The sequence below is a fragment of the Entelurus aequoreus genome, linkage group LG21 (genome assembly GCF_033978785.1).
Source record: "Entelurus aequoreus isolate RoL-2023_Sb linkage group LG21, RoL_Eaeq_v1.1, whole genome shotgun sequence".
NCBI classification, from domain to species: Eukaryota; Metazoa; Chordata; class Actinopteri; order Syngnathiformes; family Syngnathidae; genus Entelurus; species Entelurus aequoreus.
In genome coordinates, this window is record NC_084751.1 from 15,604,110 (window position 1) to 15,625,589 (window position 21,480).

Genomic DNA, 21,480 nt, shown 5'->3' on the forward strand with positions numbered 1-21,480 from the left:
GTGTGGGTGCAGTTTCTCCAAGCAGTCTTTCTCTGAGTACATCATCCATTGTACCACAAATAATCCTGTCTCTCACTAATGAGTCTCTCAGAGTGTCAAATTCCCATGTTTTGCTTAACGTGTGAAGCTGCTGATTAAGAGGTACTCCTTGCTTTTGGTCATGTGTGGAAAAACGTGTACCTCTCTAAGGCCATGTCTACACTAAGCCGGATAACCCCTTAAAGGCCTACTGAAACCCACTACTACCGACCACACAGTCTGATAGTTTATATATCAATGATGAAATCTTAACATTGCAACACATGCCAATACGGCCGGGTTAACTTATAAAGTGCAATTTTGAATTTCTCGCGAAACTTCCGGTTGAAAATGTCTATGTATGATGACGTATGCGCGTGACGTCAATGGTTGAAACGGAAGTATTCGGACACATTGTATCCAATACAAACAGCTCTGTTTTCATCGCAAAATTCCACAGTATTCTGGACATCTGTGTTGGTGAATCTTTTGCAATTTGTTTAATGAACAATGGAGACTGCAAAGAAGAAAGCTGTAGGTGGGATCGGTGTATTAGCGGCTGGCTGCAGCAACACAACCAGGAGGACTTTGACTTGGATAGCAGACGCGCTATCCGACGCTAGCCGCCGACCGCATCTATGATCGGGTGAAGTCCTTCGTCGCTCCGTCGATCGCTGGAACGCAGGTGAGCACGGGTGTTGATGAGCAGATGAGGGCTGGCTGGCGTAGGTGGATAGCTAATGTTTTTAGCATAGCTCTGTGAGGTCCCGTAGCTAAGTTAGCTTCAATGGCGTCGTTAGCAACAGCATTGTTAAGCTTTGCCAGCCTGGAAAGCATTAACCGTGTAGTTACAGGTCCATGGTTTAATAGTATTGTTGATTTTCTGTCTATCCTTCCAGTCAGGGGTTTATTTCTTTTGTTTCTATTAGCAGTTAAGCCCGATGCTATCACGTTAGCTCCGTAGCTAAAGTGCTTCGCCGATGTATTGTCGTGGAGACGAAAGTCACTGTGAATGTCCATTTCACGTTCTCGACTGTCATTTTCAAGAGGATATAGTATCCGAGGTGGTTTAAAATACAAATCCGTGATCCACAAAAGGAGAAAGTGTGGAATCCAATGAGCCAGCTTGTACCTAAGTTACGGTCAGAGCGAAAAAAGATACGTCCTGCACTGCACTCTACTCCTTAACTCTCACATTCCTCATCCACGAATCTTTCATCCCCGCTCAAATTAATGGGGTAATCGTCGCTTTCTCGGTCCGAATCGCTCTCGCTGCTGGTGTAAACAATGGGGAAATGTGAGGAGCTGTCACGCCAATTTTTTTCCCATCACAAAAACCTTCCTAACCCCCATTTACTTCCGGGGTCATTTCCGCTTACGTCAGTTCCTCTTACGTCATTGACAGCGATCGGTAGCACTTCATTTGACTCTTTTTTTTATAATACAGCGTTAACAAAACGTCTGAATTATCAACAATAATGTTGATTTAAAGTACAGACATTTAACATTATATATTAATTAATATTACTGAAATGTTTCAACAATAATGTTGATTTAAAGTACAGACATATAACAGTATTATATATTAATTAATATTAGTGAAATGGTTTCAACAATAATGTGGATTTAAAGTAGTACAGACATTTAACAGTATTATATATTAATTAATATTTTTTGCAAGACAGAAGTTCGCAGCAGCGGCCCTAACACTCCGCTTGAAATGTTGCGAAGCCTGCTGGTGTTTGACATAAGTCCCCTGGGACAGATAAAGACGGATATCATCCAGTGACACCACCATTTTCAGGAGATTTGGATTTATCGATCGCTGGCAATGACGTAAAAGGAAATGACGTAAGTAAGAGGAAATGACGTAAGTAAGAGGAACTGACGTAAGCGGAAATGACCCCGGAAGTAAATGGGGGTTAGGAAGGTTTTTGTGATGGGAAGAAAATTGGCGTGACAGAGCCTTTCAACCTGTGACATCACGCTACTTCCGGTACAGGCAAGGCTTTTTTTTATCAGCGACCAAAAGTTGCGAACTTTATCGTCGATGTTCTCTACTAAATCCTTTCAGCAAAAATATGGCAATATCGCGAAATGATTAAGTATGACACATAGAATGGATCTGCTATTCCCGTTTAAATAAAAAAAAATTCATTTCAGTAGGCCTTTAAACAAATAATTATTTAGCCTGAGCCCTGTTTCAGCCACACTAAACCATCGTTTAAGGTCCCCCTCCGTGGATATTTTTTTACATGGGTAAGTGCGGCGCATATTTCTTGAATCTCCGGCTCTTAGCTTTGTATGGACTCATTGATCGTTTAAAAACTGAGTTCGGAGAGGAAGTGACGCCAGAAAGACCGCGCCTGTCAGAATAATTGTATCTAAGTTATCACAAAACTTTGTGTTGCCATGAGTTCCCGGCGAGAGAACAAAAGCTGTCTTTGATCTTAACAAGCAAAAGGCTTGTAAAACTCCACTGTGTATGATGGGAAGCGACATGAAAGTGTCGGTTTCTTTGATCTATTGTAATCCACAGGAAGATCTTGTCTTGACCCGAGATCTACAAAGCGTAGAGGAAGCGGGACCTGACGCAAGCTCCAGGCATCTTTTCTTTGAACTGTTTTGTGACCGAAGGCAACAGCTGTTTACGACCCAACTCCCTTTAGAAACAGCTGATGCCATGTAATCAGGGAAAGTCCAAATAAAAGAGGAGGCGTATTTTTCTTTTGTCAGAGCGTGGTGGAAGACTGTACAAGAGTACAGCCCAGACGTTTCTCCTCATTGAGCTAAATTGAATCCTGTCTCTGTTTAATTCCTTGCTTTTTGTCTGTTTAATAGATGTCATCTGTGTTTGAACCTGACAGCGCCCCACACAGGAAGTGACGTCAGAAAGAACGCGCCACAGCCAGCTTCATAATAAAGCGGTTTCGATCCCTAGATTGATTGTTGTAAAATGTTCTTTGTCACATTGTGTACTTTCAAGTGTTTATTAAAGATTTGATTAATTAATGATGGCTCAAGTGTGATTCACTACAATAGGGCCCCACAGCACACTGGATTCCAGTTAATTGAAATACCACAACACTGGATATTGTTCAGATAAGTTACATTTAAGAACTTGCACACAAAGCAACACTGGAGGTGACAATGACGCGCGCATTTTCCGCGCATGCGTATTAGGTCGCGTTGCGACGGAGAGGGAAGGGGGTCTTAAATGGTGGCATTGTTGTGTGTGGACACGGATAAGTTTGGTGGAATTCCAAAAATAGCCAATTCTGCACAAGGCGCCAATTTAAAATTGAATGCATCTGCAAGATGTTTAAAAATATGTCAACTTGTTTTTTACCATGAATTGATTAACGTGGACCCCCAGTTAAACAAGTTGAAAAACTCATTCGGGTGCTACCATTTAGTGGTTAATTGTACGGAATATGTGCTGTACTGTGCAATCTACTAATACAAGTTTCAATCAATTAAATCAATCAATGGTAAAATAATTAAATAAAAAATACATTCTAACGAATGTTTGAAAATCCCATTTATCTTATGGTATTGCAATTACTACTGTGCAGACTAAAATTTCTTCATGTCAGCTAATTTTCAATTATTCCACCAAGCAACTTTATTTTGAAATCCCGATGTTGACAGTTATGAGCGCCAACTGCCGCCGTATCCAAAATCTGTACCATAGATTTTATTTTTTTATTTTTTTATTTTTTTAATGGAACGACAAACATACATTTATAATGCACAAAAAGGCAAGGCACTGTCAACATCAGCGAAACATGCCCAGGAAAGAAAACAGAAGCAAATACAGATAGAGTATTAAATAATAATTAATAATAATAATAATAATAAATATGAAAGACAAAAAGGGCTACCTAAATCACTTGAAATGTTTTCAACTCTTAATCATCCTCCAAGATTTTGATTGATAATTGTAAATTATTAAGCCAATTAGAAAATGTAGGCCTTATTTTCATGAATCGACATTTATGTAGACATTTTTTTTTGCCTGGAGTATAATAATGTTGACAAATTTTTCTATGTTACAGTCGTTTATAAAAATTACCAAATTTGATCTCTTCTATAGAGAATGGGGACATCTCCACACAAGTGTTTATCTCAATCAATCAATCAATCAATGTTTACTTATATACCGTAGCCCTAAATCACAAGTGTCTCAAAAGGCTGCACAAGCCACAACGACATCCGATCCCACATCAGGGCAAGAAAAAACTCAACCCAATGGGATAACAATGAGAAACCTTGGAGGGGACCGCAGATGTGGGGTCATGTTGATCGAAAATGAATCATAACTTTCGTTTCTCAACCGATTTCAATAATGTTTGCGTGTCTTCCACATCAACGAAATGTCCTGACACTTTGCCCCATAGACATCTTTATAAGTAGACGCAGTATTGGCTGCTGTGACGCGAGAAATTCGGCCGCTATCTTGAAATGGTGATGAGGAGCCTGTGAGCAGCCTCTACTGACAGTTGACAGGTAGAAAACAAAGATGCTAAACTGACAGTTGACAGGTAGAAAACAAAGATGCTAAACTGACAGTTGACAGGTAGAAAACAAAGATGCTAAACTGACAGTTGACAGGTAGAAAACAAAGATGCTAAACTGACAGTTGACAGGTAGAAAACAAAGATGCTAAACTGACAGTTGACAGGTAGAAAACAAAGATGCTAAACTGACAGTTGACAGGTAGAAAACAAAAATGCTAAACTGACAGTTGACAAGTAGAAAACAAAGATGCTTAACTGACAGTTGACAGGTAGAAAACAAAGATGCTAAACTGACAGTTGACAGGTAGAAAACAAAGATGCTAAACTGACAGTTGACAGGTAGAAAACAAAGATGCTAAACTGACAGTTGACAGGTAGAAAACAAAGATGCTGAACTGACAGTTGACAGGTAGAAAACAAAGATGCTGAACTGACAGTTGACAGGTAGAAAACAAAGATGCTAAACTGACAGTTGACAGGTAGAAAACAAAGATGCTAAACTGACAGTTGACAGGTAGAAAACAAAGATGCTTAACTGACAGTTGACAGGTAGAAAACAAAGATGCTAAACTGACAGTTGACAGGTAGAAAACAAAGATGCTAAACTGACAGTTGACAGGTAGAAAACAAAGATGCTAAACTGACAGTTGACAGGTAGAAAACAAAGATGCTAAACTGACAGTTGACAGGTAGAAAACAAATATGCTAAACTGACAGTTGACAGGTAGAAAACAAAGATCCTAAACTGACAGTTGACAGGTAGAAAACAAAGATGCTAAACTGACAGTTGACAGGTAGAAAACAAAGATGCTAAACTGACAGTTGACAGGTAGAAAACAAAAATGCTAAACTGACAGTTGACAAGTAGAAAACAAAGATGCTTAACTGACAGTTGACAGGTAGAAAACAAAGATGCTAAACTGACAGTTGACAGGTAGAAAACAAAGATGCTAAACTGACAGTTGACAGGTAGAAAACAAAGATGCTAAACTGACAGTTGACAGGTAGAAAACAAAGATGCTAAACTGACAGTTGACAGGTAGAAAACAAAGATGCTGAACTGACAGTTGACAGGTAGAAAACAAAGATGCTGAACTGACAGTTGACAGGTAGAAAACAAAGATGCTAAACTGACAGTTGACAGGTAGAAAACAAAGATGCTAAACTGACAGTTGACAGGTAGAAAACAAAGATGCTAAACTGACAGTTGACAGGTAGAAAACAAAGATGCTAAACTGACAGTTTACAGGTAGAAAACAAAGATGCTAAACTGACAGTTGACAGGTAGAAAACAAAGATGCTAAACTGACAGTTGACAAGTAGAAAACAAAGATGCTTAACTGACAGTTGACAGGTAGAAAACAAAAATGCTAAACTGACAGTTGACAGGTAGAAAACAAAAATGCTAAACTGACAGTTGACAGGTAGAAAACAAAGATGCTGAACTGACAGTTGACAGGTAGAAAACAAAGATGCTAAACTGACAGTTGACAGGTAGAAAACAAAGATGCTAAACTGACAGTTGACAGGTAGAAAACAAAGATGCTAAACTGACAGTTGACAGGTAGAAAACAAAGATGCTAAACTGACAGTTGACAGGTAGAAAAAAAATGCTAAACTGACAGTTGACAGGTAGAAAACAAAGATGCTAAACTGACAGTTGACAGGTAGAAAACAAAGATGCTAAACTGACAGTTGGCAGGTAGAAAACAAAGATGCTGAACTGACAGTTGACAGGTAGAAATCAAAGATGCTAAACTGACAGTTGACAGGTAGAAAACAAAGATGCTAAACTGACAGTTGACAGGTAGAAAACAAAGATGCTAAACTGACAGTTGACAGGTAGAAAACAAAGATGCTAAACTGACAGTTGACAGGTAGAAAACAAAGATGCTAAACTTACAGTTAATAGGTAGAAAACAAAGATGCTAAACTGACAGTTGACAGGTAGAAAACAAAGATGCTAAACTGACAGTTGACAGGTAGAAAACAAAGATGCTAAACTGACAGTTGACAGGTAGAAAACAAAGATGCTAAACTGACAGTTGACAGGTAGAAAACAAAGATGCTAAACTAACAGTTGACAGGTAGAAAACAAAGATGCTAAACTGACAGTTGACATGTAGAAAACAAAGATGCTAAACTGACAGTTGACAGGTAGAAAACAAAGATGCTAAACTGACAGTTGACAGGTAGAAAACAAAGATGCTAAACTGACAGTTGACAGGTAGAAAACAAAGATGCTGAACTGACAGTTAATAGGTAGAAAACAAAGATGCTAAACTGACAGTTGACAGGTAGAAAACAAAGATGCTAAACAGTTGACAGGTAGAAAACAAAATGCTAAACTGACAGTTGACAGGTAGAAAACAAAGATGCTAAACTGACAGTTAATAGGTAGAAAACAAAGATGCTAAACTGACAGTTGACAGGTAGAAAACAAAGATGCTAAACTGACAGTTGACAGGTAGAAAACAAAGATGCTTAACTGACAGTTGACAGGTAGAAAACAAAGATGCTAAACTGACAGTTGACAGGTAGAAAACAAAGATGCTAAACTGACAGCTGACAGGTAGAAAACAAAGATGCTAAACTGACAGTTGACAGGTAGAAAACAAAGATGCTGAACTGACAGTTAATAGGTAGAAAACAAAGATGCTAAACTGACAGTTGACAGGTAGAAAACAAAGATGCTAAACTGACAGTTGACAGGTAGAAAACAAAGATGCTAAACTGACAGTTGACAGGTAGAAAACAAAGATGCTAAACTGACAGTTGACAGGCAGAAAACAAAGATGCTAAACTGACAGTTGACAGGTAGAAAACAAAGATGCTAAACTGACAGTTGACAGGTAGAAAACAAATATGCTAAACTGACAGTTGGCAGGTAGAAAACAAAGATGCTAAACTGACAGCTGACAGGTAGAAAACAAAGATGCTAAACTGACAGTTGACAGGTAGAAAACAAAGATGCTAAACTGACAGTTGACAGGTAGAAAACAAAGATGCTAAACTGACAGTTGGCAGGTAGAAAACAAAGATGCTAAACTGACAGTTGACAGGTAGAAAACAAAGATGCTAAACTGACAGTTGACAGGTAGAAAACAAAGATGCTAAACTGACAGTTGACAGGTAGAAAACAAAGATGCTAAACTGACAGTTGACAGGTAGAAAACAAAGATGCTAAACTGACAGTTGACAGGTAGAAAACAAAGATGCTAAACTGACAGTTGACAGGTAGAAAACAAAGATGCTAAACTGACAGTTGACAGGTAGAAAACAAAGATGCTAAACTGACAGTTGACAGGTAGAAAACAAAGATGCTAAACTGACAGTTGACAGGTAGAAAACAAAGATGCTAAACTGACAGTTGACAGGTAGAAAACAAAGATGCTAAACTGACAGTTGACAGGTAGAAAACAAAGATGCTAAACTGACAGTTGACAGGTAGAAAACAAAGATGCTAAACTGACAGTTGACAGGTAGAAAACAAAGATGCTAAACTCACAGTTGACAGGTAGAAAACAAAGATGCTAAACTGACAGTTGGCAGGTAGAAAACAAAGATGCTTAACTGACAGTTGACAGGTAGAAAACAAAGATGCTAAACGGACAGTTGACAGGTAGAAAACAAAGATGCTAAACTGACAGTTGACAGGTAGAAAACAAAGATGCTAAACTGACAGTTGACAGGTAGAAAACAAAGATGCTAAACTCACAGTTGACAGGTAGAAAACAAAGATGCTAAACTGACAGTTGGCAGGTAGAAAACAAAGATGCTTAACTGACAGTTGACAGGTAGAAAACAAAGATGCTAAACTGACAGTTGGCAGGTAGAAAACAAAGATGCTTAACTGACAGTTGACAGGTAGAAAACAAAGATGCTAAACTGACAGTTGGCAGGTAGAAAACAAAGATGCCGGGCTGGTGTTCAGCATTTTCCTGCTCAAATGAGCGGACCGTTGAAAATAGGAATCGGGGGGATTACTTTTCACAAGTAAGATTTAACATTAACGTACTCTTGGTTGTATTTTGCGAAAATAATATTACCACAGAGTTATACTTTCTTCACAGTATAATTGTAACCAGGAAAAAGTCTTCAAGTAACAATATTCAAATACTAACATTGTTGGGTAAGACAGAATTTGGTTTTATTCTGAATCCAGTGAAATAGATTGGTGGTTTTAGCTGATATAAAGACTTTCAGGTGTTTATATATGTTTATGTTTAAGTATTTGGCAGACGCTTTTATCCAAAGCGACATACATTGATTGATTGAAACTTTTATTAGTAGATTGCACAGTACAGTACATATTCCGTACAATTGACCACTAAATGGTAAGACCCGAATAAGTTTTTCAACTTGTTTAAGTCGGGGTCCACTTAAATTGATTCATGATACAGATATACACTATCATCGTAATACAGTCGTCACACAAGATAATCATCAGAGTATATACATTGAATTATTTACATTATTTACAATCCGGGGTGTGGGATGTGTAGGGGGGGGGGGGGGTTAGGTTTGATTGATATCAACACTTCAGTCATCAACAATTGCATCATCTGAGAAATGGACATTGGAACAGTGTAGGTCTGACTTGGTAGGATATGTACAGCAAGTAGTGGACATAGAGAGAGAGATCAGAAAGCATAAGAATAAGTATCTAAATTTTTTACATAAAAAATACATATAAACCAATCACTGTAAACATTATCATTTAAGGGAAGAATGTAATACACAATATCAATACAAAGTGTGACGACAGAATAAACTCTCTGCTGTTGCAGCAACAGAGATACAGTCTATAGGTCCCTAAAATATATAGATATCTAATGTATTCATACATTGTTTATGTAAGATATATGCATGTATATATAACCTAATCATATTGTTTCTTGAATTTAAAAATAGCTGACCGTTTTTTTCCCCTTCTCTGGGATTATATTCCCAGTTTTGATCTCGGACGTCTGGTCACTTATAGCATATAAGCATATTCTATTACTGTTAAGCAAACTATGAATAATAAAACACGCCAAAACATGTGTCCTTTTATCATAGCTACACGAGCAATGTCAAAAGGCAACTGTTGTGTTCCATTCTGTGGAACAGGGGTGTCCAAACTTTTTCCACCGAGGGCCGCACACGGAAAACTTAAAGCATGTGGGGGCCATTTTGATATTTGTCATTTTCAAACCATAACAAATTATATGCATTTTTTATTTATTTTACCTTTAGGGGTCCCGGGGACCATAAAGGGTCTCAGTCATTAAAATGTTAAAAATAAATCAGATTATTATTATTTTTTAATTATTTAACGCTTACAGTAAATCTCTATATCAACTTCAAGTTGATACAAAGTAATACAAATTAAAAAAAAATGTTTTATGGCTTTTCTCTCAAAAACAACTTAGTTTTTTTTATAGTAAAACTGAAATATGCAGTATTTAGTAATTATAGCCCTTTTAGATCAATAATGCAGGACACCATTGATTTTAATTCTTTCATATTTTTCAGTAATCACAGTGAAAAGATAAATAAAAAATCACTAAATATATTTGGGATCCAAAAGGTGCCCCACTCATAAAGTGATACATTTTTATTAGGTTTTTCTTTTACTTTCAACACTTAAGTTACGAGATCAACTTCAGATATATCTGTTGATTTTATGCTGGAACTATTATTTTGTTTGTTTTATGCGCTTTTGTCAAAGAAAACGTTGATGTTTTTATATGGCTACTACACAATATATGCAATATTTACCACATAAAACATTTTAAAGTGAAATATTTGAAGTAATTGGAGCCCTGAAAATAATTCATTATAACATGGATTTTTTGTCTTTTTTTTTTTTTTTTGAGCAATGGCAAAAAAAGAAAAATGAAGAAAGACAAAAGAAAAAAAAACAGCCTGCATGGCAGCTTTTGTGTCAACATTGCAACTTTTTCTCGTTAGATTTCACCTCATTCCACTTTTTTTAATGTTATTTTTTATTTTTACAATAGTATTTCCAGAATGTGTGGCGGGCCGGTAAACAATTAGCTGTGGGCCGCAAATGGCCCACAGCTAATGGGCCGCACTTTGGACACCCCTGCCGTAGAACATCTTTTGCCCAGACTGCCTTTTCAATAAAAGGACCACAACTATGGAACTCTTTACCGGACACTTTGAAAAGTATACCTGCACTTTTCACTTTCAAAAAACAAACAAAATGATGGCTAGTTGAGCAACAATCGTGTTCCCATGTTTAGTTTTTACTAATTTTTACTAATTGGTTTTTATCTAGTCTGCACTTTGTCTGTGTTATTATTATTATTGGCAGTGTTGGGTTAGTTACTGAAAACCAGTAACTAGTTATAGTTACTAGTTACTTCATTTCAAAAGTAACTCAGTTACTAACTCAGTTACTTACACCAAAAAGTAATGCGTTACTTTGAAAAGTAACTATTTAGTTACTTCTTTTTTTCCTCTTTTTTTTTTAAAGCTCCCATTAATGCCCTTTAGCCTTCATTTCAGTACTGTTATTGCACTGGAGAATAATACAATGTGTTGATCAACTTGACATGCATTTGCATCACTGAACTCTGCTAAGCAATGTGGTCTACATATAAACACACAAAGACAAAGATATGTTACAAAGGCCAATTTGTTCCTGGCCAGAACAAATTGACAAAACTATTTTAAATAGCTGCAACATAACATACATAAGTAACAAACAGCATAATAACAACATAGCTGTAAACCAAATAAGTACTTTAACTTTATTTTTACATACACAAAGCCTAACCAGGCATTTTTTCCTCAAAGAATTCTGACACAAAATCATGTCTGAAGCTCAGAACACTCTACACATTTCCCCAGTTTTAGTTTAGAGATAAGGAAAGATTGGCCTGGCCCACTATGATCCCTCTTTATGTTTGTGAACTTTATAGTCTATACATTTAGAGTGATGTGATAGTCAAACACTCTAGAAGTCTAGGATGAAAGAGTATATAAGAGAATTGACAGCAACGTTCCCTCTAAGGTGCGCGCCTGTGCAATTGCGCACTGCTCAAGCGTCCTCTGCGAACGGCAAATCTATGCCACGCACAAAATCAAATAAAAAAATAAGCGCATAACAATTTTCAACACGACACGGACACGACAGAGAAAACAGTTTTCGTCATCATTGTTCAAATATTGTAACGTCTGTCGAGACGCTTTGAGGACATGAATTCCATCCATCACTTTACTGAGCAAAACTCTATATTGTCGGCCAAAAACACATCACCAAAACATTAGTAAAAAAAATGATATCTAGCAAAAGTGGTAATTTTCTGCAGTACAAACCAGACCAAAAGCAACTTTGTTATATCAACAGCAGCCGCTCGCTCTTTCTCACTTGCGCCAACACATGCACATATGGCACTTAGCCAGTGATGCGTTTACAGCCACACAAAAAGTCGGACAACTCCAACACCACACATAAAGTTTTCATTCCAGGTCCTTACACTATGATTTACCAATCAAATGTGTGCTTATTCTAGTGTCATTTATTAGGAATCTTAATTTATAAATATTAATCATGAAATGCTATTAGTATATTAAATAAATACTCATAAAAATATATTTTTTACAAACAGGAAGTTGCAGGAATGTACACATGATCCCCTGCTTACATCTCATTGTGCAACATGTGAATGTTTTAATGGGAACTAAATGCAATGTCTGAAAGGGGTACAAATTATTTCCAAAGCAGGACCTCCACCCAGACAAACAATACAAGTACACAGTCCATGAAAAACAATATTTGTTGTTATTGTCATTGTAAGTGGGCCTAAACACTTATATTAGAAATGGAAATGACTACTGTCATTTGATTATAATAATAAGAGAATGTTGTATGTCTATCTGTGTTGGCCCTGCGATGAGGTGGGGACTTGTCCAGGGTGTACACCGCCTTCCTCCAGAATGCAGCTGAGATAGGCTCCATGCAGCGACCCCGAAAGGGACAAGCGGTATAAAATGGATGGATGGATGGATGGAGATGTAAGTTGTTATTGAGTCAGGTTTGGGACAGGTGTGCTGCTGGTGTAGCCACAGTGTGCACGTCTGATGTTGCTCACATGGGCTCCACTGAATGCTCACGGGCTTTTTGCGTTTGCTCACACATGAACAATCAGAGGGAACATTGATTGACAGAGTGTGTACCTTCAGTGCTGAATGATGAACAGAGGCAGAGTTCATCCTTAAGTGGTGGAGGGAAAGTGGCATCGGAGTCTCTGTCTCTCTTTATAGCTACATCGAAGCATGGTGCTTATGTAGCTTGTTGCAGCACTCAGCAGATTTGAATTGCTGTTTTGGGCAGTAGATGGGATCTTTGATCCAAAGCACAATTTACATTTAACTAAAATGTTATTTTCTTTGTGCTCGACAAAAGAATAGTAGTGAAAATATCTCCAACAAACTCGACTGCAGCTCCACCATGATCAGACACCCCCCCTCCTTTCTCTCCCCCCACACTCAGACACACACACAGAGCGCACGTCTCTCTTCTCCGGTTTGTGACACAAGAAGAATCAGAACTACGACACTAACACACTTTATACTACATTAAAAGTAATGTAAAATAACGCAGTAACGCATCATGTAGTAACGGTAACTGAGTTACTGAAAAATAAAAAATAACGCGTTAGATTACTAGTTACCGCCGAAACTAACGGCGTTACAGTAACGCGTTACTTTGTACAACACTGATTATTGTCTTTTATCTAGTTTGCACTTTGTCTGTATTATTACTATTATCATTATTATCGACTCATTCTATTTTTTATTTTCCTATTTTAATGATGTTGGATCTGTGTTGTTGTTGTTGTTGTTGTTGTTGGGGACAAGTGTTGTAAGTTAGCTTTGGCTACAAACACCATGATGCATACATTGGATAACTGTTTCAGATGTCTATGTTTTTGTATCTGTCCCTATTTCAAATAAACCTCTATAATAATAATAATACACGTATGACAAAAAAGCGCGTGAAAATCAGTGGTATTCAGTGAGGTAAGATGAATTAAATTCGCTGACAGTTCATTGCTCCTGCCAAATGAATTGCACTGAGTGAAGGGGATCACCACTTCAAGATGGCGGCCCCGATTCTCGTCAGCGCCAGTAGGCAGTAGCGCTCGATGCTGCGTTTGATTGATTAACTGTGACTTTTATTAGTAGATTGCACAGTACAGTACATATTCCGTACAATTGACCACTAAATGGTAACACCCGAATACGTTTTTCACCCTTATAAGATGTCTATACTTTGCCCATACTATCTCAAGCTCGCTGTCACACCTGCCTCCCAATATCTATGGACGGGGGGGCTTTTTGAATAAAGCATATCTGGCATCGATTGGTCAGCCTGCGTAAACTATGACGTCAGTGTTCCGAAAACCGCGCGGTGTGTTTTTAACTGTCATGCTAGTAGTAGTCCACACTCACCAATGCGACACGGCGTCGTGACATTTACCTCAGACGCGGACTTAAAAGTGTATTTATTTTCCTAGGACAGGAGTTGTTCTATAATAACAAAGTGGACACTTGTGTGCGTCAAAATGAGTGACGACACCGATTCTCCTCCTGAAAGGGAGATGAAGGTAAGCTATTTTGATCTGTACGCTGGCTAGCGTGGTTAGCTGTTGTGTGCTAACACTTACAGCCTTTAAGGACTCCTTTTAAACGGTAACCGCTTAAACGACTAGGTTAGCTATTAGGTAATTAACCGTTGCCTAACCATGTTCATAGTAACTAACTCCGTAAGGTATAGTTTTAATGTAGTTGTTGTTTTAAGTTCTAACTAGCTGGCTACCAATGCTAAAGTGGCTAATAGCTTCAATGTGTTCAGTGTTGACAGTTGAATGCGATATTACATTACACTTTCGCACAAACGATGCCAAAATATTAACATATTCAACTTCACAGAAATGCTAATATAGTACACGAAAAGCAAATCTCTCAATAGTTACGAGTCCTTTGAAAAATTGTGAATCTAAACGGTGATGTTCTTATCCCATGTGTGACATTTTCTGAAAGTTAATAAAAATCCACTCGTAACTTTTTGAATTAAGTCGCTAACGAATAACGAACTGACAAACCGACGCCTTCTAATAGTGTTTTTTTTCAACCTTTTTTTAAGCCAAGGCACATTTTTTGCGTTGAAAAAATCCGGAGGCACACCGCCAGCAAAAATCATTAAAAAATGAAACTCAGTTGACAGTAAAAATGTGTTGGATATGACTTTAAAGGCCTACTGAAATATTTTATTTTATTTAAACGGGGATAGTAGATCCATTCTATTTGTCATACTTGATCATTTTGCGATATTGCCATATTTTTGCTGAAAGGATTTAGTAGAGAACATTGACGATAAAGTTCGCAACTTTTGGTTGCTGATAAAAAAAAGCCTTGCCTGTACCGGAAGTAGCGTGACGTCGCAGGTTGAAAGGCTCCTCACATTTCCCATTGTTTACAATGCAGCGAGAGCGATTCGGACCGAGAAAGCGACGATTACCCAATTAATTTGAGCCAGGATGAAAGATTCGTGGATGAGGAACGTAAGAATGAAGGACTAGAGTGCAGTGCAGGACGTATCTTTTTTCGCTCTGACCGTAACTTAGGTACAAGCTGGCTCATTGGATTCCACACTCTCCTTTTTCTATTGTGGATCACGGATTTGTATTTTAAACCACCTCGAATACTATATCCTCTTGAAAATGAGAGTCGAGAACGCGAAATGGACATTCACAGTGACTTTTATCTCCACGACAATACATCGGCGAAGCACTTTAGCTACGGAGCTAACGTGATAGGATCGGGCTTAACTGCAGATAGAAACAAAAGAAATAAACCCCTGACTGGAAGGATAGACAGAAAATCAACAATACTATTAAACCATGGACCTGTAACTACACGGTTAATGCTTTCCAGCCTGGCGAAGCTTAACAATGCTGCTGCTAACGACGCCATTGAAGCTAACTTGGCAACGGGACCTCACAGAGCAATGCTAAAAACATTAGCTATCCACTTACGCCAGCCAGCCCTCATCTGCTCATCAACACCCGTGCTCACCTGCGTTCCAGCGATCGACGGAGCGACGAAGGACTTCACCCGATCATCAATGCGGTCGGCGGCTAGCGTCGGATAGCGCGTCTGCTATCCGAGTCGAAGTCCTCCTGGTTGTGTTGTTGCAGCCAGCCGCTAATACACCGATCCCACAAATTGCAAAAGATTCACCAACACAGATGTCCAGAATACTGTGGAATTTTGCGATGAAAACCGAGCTTTTTGTATTGGATACAATGTGTTCGAATACTTCCGTTTCAACGATTGACGCCACGCGCATACGTCATCATACATAGACGTTTCAACCGTAAGTTTCGCGGGAAATTTAAAATTGCACTTTATAAGTTAACCCGGTTGTATTGGCATGTGTTGCAATGTTAAGATTTCATCATTGATATATAAACTATCAGACTTCGTGGTCTGTAGTAGTGGGTTTCAGTAGACCTTTAAGTCGCTAACAAATAACGAACTGACAAACCGACACCTTCTAATACAGTGGGTTTTTTTCAACCTTTTTTGAGCCAAGGCACATTTTTTGCGTTGAAAAAATCCGGAGGCACGCCACCAGCAAAAATCATTTAAAAATTAAACTCAGTTGACAGTAAAAATGTGTTGGATATGACTTTAAACCAGAGGTGTCCAAACATTTTTCCAGCGAGGGCCACATAGAGAAAAAGTGAAGGATGCGAGGGCCACTTTTATATATTTTGTATCTGAAAAATACTCAAACCAAAACAGTGTAGGTGAATATATGCTAACATTTGACAAACACTTGTACATATTAGCTTTGTGTTATGAATCAGAATCAGAAATAGTTTATTAATCCCCGAGGGGAAATTAACATTTTCAGCACAATCCCATTCAAGATCAGACAAACATTACAGGGAGACAGAACAGAATCGCTCACGGGTCTGCCAACTTCCGGCGCCCCTTACAAAAAAGGTGAGATACAGGTAAACAATGGGGGAGGTTTGGGGGGTGAGGGAAAAAAAATCGGTCTAAGCCTGGGCCCCTGGAGAGGGGGTCCAGACTGAGGCCAAGGGAAAAAACAACTCATAGCCATAGCACACATCCCTCTTACATGTGTGTAAGAGGGAAACATCAAAGGACATTAAAGACATTAAAAGAGCAGAGCTGATGCAACCGGCCACTTCTACATACAGCTATGAATAAAAAGTAAAAATTAAAAAATTTAATTTCCCCTCGGGGATTAATAAAGTATTTCTGATTCTGATAGATAACAAAGCGATAAAATCATTCATGAATATTTTAAAATAATGATTTTATTTGTACTTATGTTAACTGTGCTCTAAAGTAAGCTTGTATTTACTAATATTGCTATTATACCGTCAACTGAAACGCTTTTGAGGGCTTTAATACACTCAAAAACATATCATGTCTCACAAAAAATGTGTACACTTTTTCATCATGAATCATCAAAGACCTCATACAGTAAGATGCTGAGGTTGTCTGCTATTTTGGTTTTCAGGTCCCATTTTTGGGGGATTTGGTCCCGTTTAATTTTTCATAGTTTTTTGTTCTAATTTGATTGATTGAGTTTTTTGTTGTAATTTGGGACCTGTTTAGTTTGTCTATAGAATGTGTCGCGGGCCATTAAAAATCGCGCCGTGGGCCGCAAATGGCCCCCGGGCCGCACTTTGGACACCCCTGGTTTAAACCATAACCAAGCATGCATCACTATAGCTGTTGTCTCAAAGTCGGTGTACTGTCAAGACCTGTCACATAACACCGGGACTTATTTTGACTTTTTTGCTGTTTTCCTGTGTGTAGTGTTATAGTTATTGTCTTGCGATCCTATTTTGGTGCCTTTTTCTCTTTTTTTTGTATTTTCCTGTAGCAGTTTCATGTCTTCATTTGAGCGATATTTCCCGCATCTACTTTGTTTTAGCAATCAAGACTATTTCAGTTGTTTTTAACTTTCTTTGTGGGGACACTGTTGATTGTCATGTCATGTTCGGATGTACATTGTGGACGCCGTCTTTGCTCCACAGTAAGTCTTTGCTGTCGTCCAGCATTCTGTTTTTCTTTACTTTGTAGCCAGTTCAGTTTTAGTTTCGTTCTGCATAGCCTTCCCTAAGCTTCAATGCCTTTTCTTAGGGGCACTCACCTTTTGTTTATTTTTGGTTTAAGCATTAAACACCTTTTACCTGCCCGCTGCCTCCCGCTGTTTCCGACATCTACAAAACAATTAGCTACCGGCTGCCACCTACTGATATGGAAGAGTATTATATGGTTACTCTGCCGAGCTCTAGACAGCACCGACACTCAACAACAACAACACATAATTTGTAGACTAGAATTACCGGTTTGCAAAAAATATTTTTAACCCAAATAGGTGAAATTAGATCATCTCCCACGGCACACCAGACTGTATCTCACGGCACACTAGTGTACCGCGGCACAGTGGTTGAAAAACACTGGATTAAAGGAATGTATCTATTTCAATAGTTGATACAAATGAAACTCGCTATAAGAGAGCAGGTTTGACAGGTTACATGTGATAATCCAACCGTTAACGTGGCGATATTAAAAGACCATTTCAAAGCCGTATGTTCTCATTAGTTATTATTTAAATGCTGCTAAAAAAAAAATCAGTGGTTGAAAAACACTGTTCTAATACATAACCTCTTGGCAGAGGTCATAACGGAGCGAAGGCTTTATTTATCCCACAATTTGGAATTATGTGGTTGCAGCGCAGATACATAAAGCCCACAAAAGTAAGTTTAAAAAGTTAACATGAAAACATAAAGGCATCATTAAAACACAAGGGAAATAAGTCAAAGGGGAACTGCACTTTTTCTGGAATTTTGCCTTTGTTCACAATCCCTTTGAGCGACAAGAACACATGTTTTTTTTTAATTATTCTTATTTGTAATAGTCTGCTCGTTCTAGGTAGCTAGCAGTGCTGGTAATGGGTGAAATCCATTCTGCCTCTAAATCACTGCCATGTCCACACGAACACAGATACAAGAAAACGCATACTTCTCTCTGCTTTTAGGCCTCTTGTCCACACTCAAACGCATACTTGTGTCTTTAAAAACGCAGACTTTTGCAAGGTGTAGAGTTCCAAAACTCTCCGCTCAGCGTATGTGTGTACACGGCACTAACGGAGACGTGTACTCCTTTGATGATGGCTGTGCTCAACAACGCTGCCTTGCCGCATTTAAACACACTACTAAGAGGATTTACTGTGTGTTTGAACGTAAATATGCTTCTATTTTCACTCAACGTTGACAAAAAATAATGCATCAAAATAGGCTTTGTGACACTCAGCGCTAATGACAGTCAGCTGTTTTGGATACGATTGCTCAGGCTGGTTTTAAAGATAATGTACATGTCATTGTATGTCTAGTATATCAAAAATAAACATAATAATAATAATAGAGGTGTAATGCCACCAAGTCAGCTGTGGCTGCTTTTTCCAGGCTTCTAATTGGACAAAATGTGCATGACAGCAGGTCTATGTTTGTGTGTAGACATAGACAGTTTTGAAACTACACTTGTGTTGATGGAGATCGTTTTAACCCCAAATATGCGTTTTTGAAACTCTCCGTGTTCATGTGGAAATGGCCTTAAAATGCATCCAAACACCGCCAACAGTACTTCATTTATGTTCCTTGACATGTATAATAACCAAGTTGTAGCGATATTGGTATTGTAAGAGCAAACGCTGAGGAACTGTTTTCAAGCGTAGCAACACATCGCCTACCTCACAGAGACAAACACACTGCTATGGTATGAGTTTGTAATGCAAAACATAATACAACGGGAAACCAATCTGTACTGACTGAAAAACATGAACAATCATATTACAATATCTGTGAAGGATTAGCCCACATTTCATGTTTTGTTTGTCCAGAGCTAGATTGACAGTGTATGTATTTATAATAAAAATCATGATATGATCGATATTATACAGAAGCTGTGTATTGTGCACATTTTGCAGGAAAAATTGCACATCTGTTTTTTTCTGGAAGGATATACAAATGTTCAGAGTCATTACAGTGTCTCTGCTGTGGATAACTCCTCTCATATAGAAGGTGGTGTGCAGCATTAATTTCATGTTTACACTTAATAATAATAATAGCAGTGAGACGCTAACATAGTGTGAGTTAGTTAGTTGGTTACTTGCAGTATTAACAGCAGATGACATGTTTCTTTACTGCCGGCGCCACTAATGGAGATTCACTTCCGACTTGGACGAGTTCGAAAACATTACATTTATGGTATGGTATGGTCTTTATTGTCATTGCATAAGTACAACAAAACTTTGTTTTCAGCACAATCCCGTTCCATACCATACCATTTGTGTAAACATCCTGAGTACTTTTCCATTCACGAAATTAGTCTAATTTCTCAAATAAATTGGTTTCTTCTATTTTCACACCAACATGTGAAGTCAAGTCTCCATGTTCCATCTCTAATGCAACTGTTGGCCATGGAAAACCGGTTCTCAACCAGAACTCGATTACCATAAGTAGCTGTTTTTGATTGATTGATTGATTGAGACTTTTATTAGTAGGTTGCACAGTGAAGTACATATTCCGTACAATTGACCACTAAATGGTAACACCCGAATAAGTTTTTCAACTTGTTTACAGATATATGATATATATCAGGAGTCACCAACGCGGTGCCCGCGGGCAGCAGGTCACCCGCTGGCCTGTTCTAAAAATAGCTCAAATAGCAGCACTTACCAGTGAGCTGCCTCTATTTTTTAAATTGTATTTATTTACTAGTGTGACAGTCCTAACTGTCGTGCAGGTTCTCAGGACCATCCAGGGAAGACATTGTCGTGAGACGGTTTAGACTTCTTTATTATTTCATTCACAGAGTCTTTTGCGTGCTTTTCAGCAGCTGCCTTTTTTCTCACGTGAGCACACGAATGGTTTCCTCCCGTCCGCCGTCTGCTTTTCAGCAGCACGTCGCCGTCGTTTGCGTGGCAGCAGAGGATGGTTTCCACCTGTCCGCCGTCTTTCTCCGTCTCCTTTCTTGATGTTCACGTCTCTCGCCCTTTTATACGGTCCGAGAGGGTGATTGCACTGTCCACAGCTGCGCGCTTCACGCACCTTGTGCTGATGGCGGCGTCGCTCCCAGCGTGCCTTGCCGCTCGCTCGTCCACGCCTCCTCGCCGCCATCTTGGAACGGGCGCCGTCGGTCCGCCGGCCCCGCCTCCCCACAACTAGCAAGCTGGTCTCGCTTTGCTCGACATTTTTAATTCTAAGAGAGACAAAACTCAAATAGAATTTGAAAATCCAAGAAAATATTTTAAAGACTTGGTCTTCACCTGTTTAAATAAATTCATTTATATTTTTTCTTTTCTTCTTATAACTTTCAGAAAGACAGTTTTAGAGAAAAAATACAACCTTAAAAATGATTTTAGGATTTTTAAACACATACACCTTTTTACCTTTTAAATTCCTTCCTCTTCTTTCCTGACAATTTAAATCAATGTTCAAGTAAATTTATTTTTTAAAGAATAATAAATAAATTGTAATTTAATTCTTCATTTTAGCTTCTGTTTTTTCGACGAAGAATATTTGTGAAATATTTCTTCAAACTTATTATGATTAAAATTCAAAAAAAATATTCTGGCAAATCTAGAAAATCTGTAGAATCAAATTAAAATCTTATTTCAAAGTCTTTTGAATTTCTTTTAAAAATTTTGTTCTGGAAAATCTAGAAGAAATAATGATTTGTCTTTGTTAGAAATATAGCTTGGTCCAATTTGTTATATATTGTAACAAAGTGCAGATTGGATTTTAACCTATTTAAAACATGTCATCAAAATTCTAAAATTAATCATAATCAGGAAAAATTACTAATGATTTTC

At 38.2% G+C, this 21,480-nt stretch overlaps 2 protein-coding genes across 4 annotated transcripts in view; both read left to right on the forward strand.

Moving 5' to 3' along the window:
* The window catches only part of LOC133638431 (nucleus accumbens-associated protein 2), a 138,896-nt gene extending 135,995 nt beyond the window's left edge, over positions 1–2,901 (forward strand). The window contains exon 9 of the mRNA XM_062031033.1: positions 2,860–2,901. The gene's annotated coding sequence lies outside the window, so the exon portion shown is untranslated. The remainder of the gene's footprint in view (positions 1–2,859) is intronic.
* An 11,040-nt stretch (positions 2,902–13,941) lies between these two features.
* Positions 13,942–21,480, forward strand: part of nup214 (nucleoporin 214) — a 54,150-nt gene continuing 46,611 nt past the window's right edge. For all 3 annotated transcript variants that reach the window (XM_062031036.1, XM_062031037.1, XM_062031038.1), the window contains exon 1: positions 13,942–14,161. In XM_062031036.1, coding sequence (XP_061887020.1) covers positions 14,120–14,161 — 42 coding nt within the window. In that variant the 5' untranslated portion in view covers positions 13,942–14,119. The remainder of the gene's footprint in view (positions 14,162–21,480) is intronic.